This window comes from Ctenocephalides felis, unplaced genomic scaffold (genome assembly GCF_003426905.1).
Source record: "Ctenocephalides felis isolate EL2017-DRISC unplaced genomic scaffold, ASM342690v1 CF-g0.4_SCAFFOLD_01061, whole genome shotgun sequence".
Taxonomy (NCBI): domain Eukaryota; kingdom Metazoa; phylum Arthropoda; class Insecta; order Siphonaptera; family Pulicidae; genus Ctenocephalides; species Ctenocephalides felis.
Window position 1 is genome coordinate 9,163 of NW_020537215.1, and position 9,017 is coordinate 18,179.

The window sequence follows — 9,017 nt, forward strand, 5'->3', positions numbered from 1 at the left end:
AATTTCTAATAAAGGTAAATGAATTCGCAAATCGTTTATATCCACATTCAATACTTTTTGTTGTTTGGCATTTGTAATATTTTTTACCATATTCAATTCTTCTTTTGAACATTCCAAATATTTCGGTTGAATAAAGCATTCTAAAATTGTCGCATATGCTGTAAATATCTGATCACATAAAATGTACAATTTTGGCTTTTTTGCCTGCATTTCTTTATTCAAATTCACGAATATTGGCAGCGAAAATCGCAGGAATTCCAAATATAATTCTGTTGTCGGTTCCATGGCTTTTGTCAATATACTTTGTGCAGAAAGAAGACGATCCGTAAAGAGACAGCAGATTGAAAATATAATTTTATCGCTGGAAGTTGTTCCAACAATCGCTTCACAACATCGTTTAACGATAACCATGTGGTTTGTGCAGGGTGTAATATTTTATGCGGTTTAATATTTGTAAATGCCTGAAAAGTTTTAAAATCACCAATACGTTTAGGAGAATTTTGAATATGGTTGAAAACTTCACGGCAAAAATCTTCAAGACCTCTCGATAATTTTTCACATGCGTGGGATGCACAAAGCGCAAATGAATGGCATATACACTTCATTGTGAAAAGATTTGGAATATCATTCTTCAAATAAGTGACCAATGAGTTATTCGCCCCAAACATGAAATTAGCACCATCAGACGCAAATCCTAATAAATTTTTTTTATATGGAATTTCTTTCTCCTCAAAATATTCAACAATTTTTGTATGCAAAGCTTTTGCTGATCCGTCGGTGATTGCAATCAAAGTTAGAAATTTATCTTCTACTTCATAATTTGCATTGACTATCCTGGTTATTAAAGCCAAATGCTTGATGGCCGACTTATCAGTGCTCTCATCAACCAGCAATGCAAATTCATTTTCTCTTAATTTTTCTTCAGAGGTTTTTTCTGTCACATTTACTATGACAGATCTTGCTTTTGTTCGGCTCATAGACAAATGTTCTGCAATTTTTGAATCCGGACACACCGATTTTACTAAATTTGTCAGATGTGAGGCAACATTAAATCCAAGATTGTGTTCTGCAATAAAACATGCTAATTTAATTTCGCCGGTTTTTGCCATTTGCTTTGGTTCCATTGATTTTGATGATGATGCAAAGACGTAAAGACGTAAGCTTCGGTTGCTTTTGTATTTTTTTACTGTTTTCTAGATGTTTTGATGAATTTTTGTGTCGCGTTAATTCTTGAATTCCGCATTTACGATCACAGTCATGCAGAGCAGTGAAAATATGTATTCCCTTTTTTACTTTTTGTAAGCCATCCACTAAAGTTTTTGTCAGTGAGCCAAGAGTCAATAAATTTTTGCTCGTATCTCACTACTTTCCTCTTCCTTGCGGGGGATTTGTCAACATCTGACACATTATCACGACTAGAACTATGCATTTTCTTAACTATTTAACTTACACTATTAACTTATTAAACTTATAACAAAATTAAACTTATTCAACTTATAACAAAGTTTAACTTTTTAACTTATAACAACATTCAACTTATTTAACTTATACCGAAACACTAGTAACACTCTGCGTAATATATATAAAAATACAATATATAAATTTCAGAATGTATATAAAAAAGACAAATCATTAAACACTTCCAAACTGATTTTGCTTCATATATCTCCAAACTTATACTGTCGCTGTTCGCCAAAGTTAATGTTTATGTTTTATGCGATAAAAGGCTTACGATGGCCCGTTGTTGGGATATGTTTAGTTTAGATATGATAAGTGCAGATCAATTAATAATTGTATATATAATAAATCAATCTTTAACGACTTTTGAGATGAGAAATAAACATGTGAAAACCGCCTTTCTGAATATCCATCAAGGGACATGTTATTGTTATATGTTTGTGTTATTTTTGATAGGAATCAATTGAAGATTACTTTGGAGTGTTTTATCTCTAATTAGGCAAGAATCCATCTATTTTGTTTTTAACTTTTAGAGTTTTTACACGTATATTTGCTCTAATAATTACATATTGTTGAATTTTCTTATTTGTTTACAAATTTGTTATATTATTTTTAGATAAATAGATATTATTAAAATTTAAAAGTTATTAAATAAAAATTTCGTATTATTTATCATATTATAACACAATAGTTTATACATAGACAATAAAGGTAGTCCAATTCAATTCAATTCAAAGACTATATATTTCAGTATATAAAAGTATGTACATTGTATTTTATAACAAAAAACTATCAAAGCGGTCATCAGTATTATAATATATATTTTTAATTTTAAACAAAAATAAATCAAATAAAAAAAATGTTATCAGAAACACATATTACATCAATTAAACTTTTAAAATCCGCAATAAAAAAAACCTGCTCTTTTAGATCACTTTTCACGAAAAAAAACCCAACCGTTAAGTGGTTAAGGGGCGGTTTATATACAAGGCCAAGACAAGTATTTGTTTGTACATAAAAATTTACAAAAATTATATCATTTCCTGAAGTCTTTTCAACCCTTTATCTATAAAAGTAATCATAACAACAAAAATTGATAATTCCACGAAGGAAAATATTGTTACAAAAAAAAAACGCAAGATAAATTTTATGATGTATTTAACAATTACCAAAATGCTAACAAAAGACAAATGTGTATCCGCATTTGGGATTATAGGATTTTCCAATGAGCGTACGCCCGGCCATCTGCATAATTTAGCATTGAAGGTTTTCCTTAAAAAAATGTGTTTAGGAAATATTCAATTGATATCTCAAACAGTTTTATTATAGTCATTCTGAAAGGTTTTATTATATTTTACCTAACAATAAGCGATTATAATACTAGTAATTCTCAATGGGGCCAGATATAAGATTTTCCAAGTAATCCCGGCGATCTACATAATTTAGCATTGAAGGTTTTCTTTAAAAAAAATTGTATAGGATATATTCAATTGATATCTTAAACAAACAGTTTTATTATAGTTATCCTAAACACCATTCCAAAATATTTATCGATATATTGTTTATTTTATTAATTTTGTAATTGTTAAATTTCAATATAAGTAATATTCATCATGTCATGTTATAATTATTGAAGGTAATTTCGAATCAATATAAAGCTAGCTGATAGTTAAATAAATAAATATTTTTTACTATAAATAATTATATACGTGGAAAGAATTATTAACATAAATCTCAACCTACAAAAGATAAGTTCATAAAAAATACTAAAATGAAAGAATTTTTATTTCGTTGGACAACCTAACTGGCAGTTGGTTTTTAAATTTAAAATCAGTTTCGACAAAATGGTTTATGTTGTCTCGTTAACGAGAGAGAAACGGGAAAGGAAACGGTTCATTGCCCCGCTAGTTACGTCGTTGTACGTTGCATTGACAGCAAGCGCACATCTAATAAAATAATGGATAAACATTATCTCTGGTTTAACAATATTAGTTTTATAGAAATTGACTTAGTAGAACAACTATTGAGTTCAACATAAAAAAATAAATAGTGCTCGTATCTTCAGCAAAAAACTGTAGATTTCGAGGCCAAAACTGCAAAACTGAGATCATTATCAAAAAACTGAACATCTACAGTTAAAACTGTAGACATGGCAACACTGCAGATGTGAGTCTGCCAACTATATACACGTCTAGTTCTCACCATCTCAACTCTACCAGGGCCCGATTAAAAAGAAAATTTCTTCTGCACTAATCAACAATAGATAAGTCCATTCGACAAATCACTGGCAATGGTCAGATGATTTGTATTTTGCCAACGCCTTCAGTTTCATGTCAAATATTTTACTTGTTGTCCGTTTCAGGACAGTTGTAAAAATTATTAAAAAAAAAAAAAAAGTTCTCACCATCAGTGCTCAGCCCGGGATCCAGTTATTTTACTAATCATTTTACATATTACGTCATTTTCTGCAGGAAATACACCATTTTCGCATATTTGTTGATGTTCCGCATTATTGTACACCGCACTTTGACATGATATTTGTTATAAACTTTTAACAAACATTTGATACTTTGACACTAAAATATTATTCCGCCATATTAGATTCTAGAATATTTTCTTTAGCCCATTTTGTAGCGCTACCAGCGCTCCAAACGAGGGAGAGGGAACTAAAAACGAGATTACAGATGTTTGTTCCGAGATTACCGGCCATGACTAAGGGCTTCGCGAGGTTCTCATCGGACCTCAAACAGTTTGTCGGTAGAGGTCGAGGCATAGATAAAAGAAGAGTATATAGATCGCTCTCTCGGGCCATATTTCGTTGCCACATTCCTGTGTTAGTTGAAGCCCCGCGCTTCTATAGACCATAGAGACAGGTCTGATAAACGTTCCTGTTTTATTGATGTTCTGAGGTAATTTTTGATTAATTTTAATTTTGAAAAACTCCTTTCAGCAGTTTCGGTTGTAACTTGAAGGGTCACGAATAAAATGCAAGCTGTTATTACATCCGGAAAACTGGATGCAATACTATTAAATTTTATTAATAATAATTTAGAGAGTTCCTTAATGGCATGAATATTTTCGATTTCTGAGTTTAAGCATGTTTTTAGAGCTATCAATTGATCGCAAAGATTACCTGATAGATATTTGCAGTATTTTGACGTCAGTTTTTTGGAAGCAATTATTATTTCTTCATTTGAAGAAGGCATGAGTTTTTCCGATTGCAATATTCTGAACCTTTGTTTTGTTTGAGAAATTAAAATATCTAAACAGCAATAGTACACGTTTACTTTAAAATATGATTCAGGGTGTAAAATTCTCTCGTCTTGTGATAACTCATCGAAAAATCGCTTTGTTATCTTCCGCCTCTTGTTTTTAAAAATACTAAATATTCCTCGGAAGAATCTTGATTTAGCATTGACCAGCGTTGTATGCTATTGCCAAAAAAGTGTATATTTTTCGATTTAAGAAATTTTTGGCACTTTTTTTATGACTTCATCTTTTTTCTGTTCAATTTTTCGTTTCATAGCTCCGCTGACGTAATCTCTCTTCTTTTCACTCATTGTTAACTTCCCGTAGGGTAAGTTATAGTAATCGCAAAAAAATCGAAAATGAAAATTTTTATATATCTTTACGTTTCAGAGGTTTCTGAACATTTTGGCATACCTTAGAAAAAATGGATGTATGTGTGTGTGTGTGTGTGTGTGTGCGTGTGTGTGTGTATGTATGTGCGGATACAAATTTTCGTCGACGATTTCGGGAACACGGATCAACCGATTTGAATAATTTAAAAAACATTCGATTCGTATTGATAAAGAGACGTGCTGATTAGTTTTTGGCGAAGGCAGGTCTAGCCGTTCCGGAGATACGGCGCAAAAAGTGCCGAAAACGGTAACTCAGTTTTTAAGAGAACGGAGCGTCCGATTTTAATAATTCAAAAAACATTTTACTTGTATTGACAAGATAAAGAATTGATCAAATTTTCATAAAGGCAGGTCCAGCGGTTTTGGAGATATAACGAAAAAAGTAAAAAAAAATGCCATTTGGCGGTCAAAAATGATCATTAGACATATGCACATCAAATTTTCAGATATTTTATAGAGATTTTAACAATAAGTATAAATTTTGTTTATTTTCCTATGGGTTCCGTACCAATGTTTACCCGTTAGACAGCGACGCCGCGCTTACGCGCTTTATATTTTGTCTCTATGCAGTTAAAGCAGTACGATTGCTTTGAAAAACAAGTTCAGATCTTCCAAAATATGTCATTTTTTCAATTTTTTTTCAAAAAAAAGTAATTTTTTGTCCAATTTATAGTTTCTCAAAAATCTTATTTCTTCGAAGTAAATTTTTTTCAAAAATGTTAATCGTTTTTAAAAAAAATAATAATTTTTGGTACGGGAAGTTCCAGCAATTTGCCTTAAGGCACGATGCCCTAATTGCCTTAAGACAGAATTCCACTTACAGCTAGTTTTCTTTAAATCACCACTAACACTTTTCACAAATCACCACTAAACCAAAACACTTTCAATATACAAAACCTTCGACTAACTCTGGCAATTATCATATGATTGTATTTTTTCTAACGTCTTTAGTTCTGTACCAAATGTTGTGCTTCTTGTCCATTTTGGGTCAGTTGTAAAAAATATTACTTATTAAAAGAAATCCCTGCTGTTCGTTCGTCGCTTGTCAACCAATGTAGGTTGTCCCGACAATAATAATAAATTGATTTTTTGACTTTGTCGTTTGTGAAATAAATAAAAAGTTTTTCTCAATTTCTGTTAACGCCCGTTGGGGGCCCCCTGGGCCCGGGGGCCCCGTATCATTGATACGGCTGATACGGCGGTAGTTACGCCCCTGTATATATATATATATATATATATATATATATATATATATATATAAAACGAAATTATATATAATCAATTGTTATGGTGTTTGATATTGGTTGTGTACTTTAAATGCACTGAAAATAATTGTGAGTGTGCTTAAAAACTTAATAAAAAATTACACTGTGACTTTTTGGATACCGATGTCTAAATAATTTCAGAGATGTAAGTTTACTATTATGTATTTTATTAGTACATAGTCAAGAGATTTCTATTAATAAATCTTTTTTGATGTAAAAATGCAACCAATTTTGTACTAATTTTAAAATTAAGGCACATTTAAGGCAAATTCCTGGAACTTCCCGAATCAAAAATTATTTTTTTAAAAAGATTAACATTTTTGGAAAAAAATTACTCTGAAAAAATTAGATCTTTGAGAAACTATAAATTTTTGACAAAAATTTACTTTTTTTTGAAAAAAAGACTTTTTGGAGAAAAATTTATTTTGAAATATTTTGGAAATTCTGAACATGTTTTCAAAGCAATCGTACTGCTTTAACTGCATAGAGACAAAATATTGAAGCGCCGCGTCGCCGTCTAATGGTTAAACATTGGAACGGAACCCATAGGAATGTAAACAAAATTTATACTTATTGTTAAAATCTCTATAAAATATCTAATAATTTGATGTGCATATGTCTAATGATCATTTTTGACCGCCAAATGGCTTTTTTTTACTTTTTTTTACTAGATCAGCGAAACCGTTAGACCTGCCTTCATGAAACTTTGATCAGTTCTTCATCTTGTTAATACAAGTCAAATGTTTTTTGAATTCTTAAAATCGGACGCTCAGATCTCTTAAAAACCGTGTTACAGTTTATTATACGGCTAGACCTGCCTCCGCCAAAAACTAATCAGCACGTTTCCTTATCAGTACGAATCGAATGTTTTTTGAATTATTTAAATCGGTTGGTCGGTGGTCCCGAAATCGTCGACGAAAATTTGTATCCGCACACACCAGTGGCGTAACTAGGCCATCCGGGGCCCGCCTATCAGTAAAATCAAGTGGTTTTAATTTAATTTAAAAAAACTCGAAATTTTTCAACGTGTTAAATGTTATATATATCCACGATTTGTAATGAATTGTATTGAAAATGAGTAAATCTACTTCGACTTACTCATATTTTATGGTTTGAAATTAGGAAATTATTTAAAATGTATGTATACAAAAATTTAAAAAAAAATTAAAATGTATAAGTACAAAAAAACATAAAAATAATAATTATAAGTCAAAATTAATAATTTAGAAGTACAATTACTGCTTTGTTTTGAAAATCAAACATAATTTTTTTTAAATTTTTAATTAGCTTTATAAGCTACATGTTGAGTTTGATATTTTGTTTTTACAAACAGTCTTTACAATCGATTCCTTTGCTAATTTTTGAACAGACTACTAAATTAATTTTGATTTTTTAATTCGCATAATCTATTCAAGAAATGACTCAATAAAAAGTTAGTTTTCTATTAGTCATTATTTGCATACTATAGTGCTTCATAAATATTAAAGAAAATATTAAAAAAAAATCACAACACTCTAAAATTATATTTTTACATTCTTACACGCTCATGGTTTTTTTTTCGAAATTAAATTTATTTAGAAGAAAATGTTCATGTTTATTCTAACTTTTGTTATTAGTGAAATAAAACCAAAATTTGTTAGATTTTACTAATTTTTACGCGTATTTGGGGCCCCCGTGGCCTGGACAAAAAAAACTCTTCAAAATAATAATCTTACATTCCTCGCGTACTTTTTAACGGCATTAAATTTGATTGAACGAAGTTTTCATGATTAATTCGTTTTTCATGATTTTTTTATATTATTAATGTTTCTTACGGACGTTGGGGGCCCCCTGGTTCGGGGGCGCCGTATATTTGATACGGCTGATACGGCGGTAGTTACGCCTCTGATTCTTACAAAAACATACTTTTCAAATGAAATAAAGTATTAGAGTATAATGTAGAAACAATATTTTTGAGCCGCGTCCTCTTGAACCGGGGCCCCTTGGGCCGGGGGCCGGTGGCATTTTGCCACCCACGCCACCCTATAGTTACGCCACTGCAACAAAATAATAAAGAGCAAAAAGACTTTATTCATAAGCAAACGAGTATTTGTTCACGTAAAAATATATAACTTTGCTCGTCAGTAGAGTCCTTTCTTTGTTTCACATATAGATTCAACTTGTTCGACGTTGTTTTTGTTTCAATTCAATATCTCTCCTTAGTTAATATTCACACCAAGTACCTGATAATATTTGTATAATATAAAAACAACCTGAACATACAACCTTCAGATTGTATTGTTTTGTCCTTTCGCTACTTGTCATGCTAATTTCCTCCTCAAATCCAAAATCCAAAATAACAGATGCGTCTTATCGAATCTGCCCTTCGAAGGGACACTCCAATCAAGAGGCCGAGACAATTGCCTTTTCCTTCGCCTGAAGAAGGGACAATCGAATTTGGCCGAAACGTGTGTGTCGGCGACTGATCTGTTTGCAAATTGTCGCAACCGTTTGCTAAAATAGCCATTTGTGGGTAAATGTGTGTCTCGAATGTGGGTGCGAATTGGGCAAATGTGAGCAAATGGGCAAATTGACTCGTTACGAAGGGACATGTGTCTTAAATTGATAGTTATGCATAGATTTTCTGAGAAAGGGCGGAGACCGGTGTAAGGAA

The 9,017-nt window shown here is 31.4% G+C and overlaps 1 protein-coding gene across 1 annotated transcript; it reads right to left on the reverse strand.

The window, feature by feature from the left end:
- Positions 1–293: 293 nt before the first annotated feature.
- Positions 294–1,124, reverse strand: LOC113365492. Its single transcript, XM_026607037.1, has one exon. The coding sequence runs from the start codon at positions 1,122–1,124 to the stop codon at positions 294–296; it is 831 nt and encodes a 276-aa protein (XP_026462822.1).
- Between the last annotated feature and the right edge of the window lie 7,893 nt (positions 1,125–9,017).

Bases quoted from the DNA above. Each gene is read 5' to 3' on its own strand.
- LOC113365492 (XM_026607037.1), bottom strand. From the start codon at position 1,124: ATGGAACCAAAGCAAATGGCAAAAACCGGCGAAATTAAATTAGCATGT.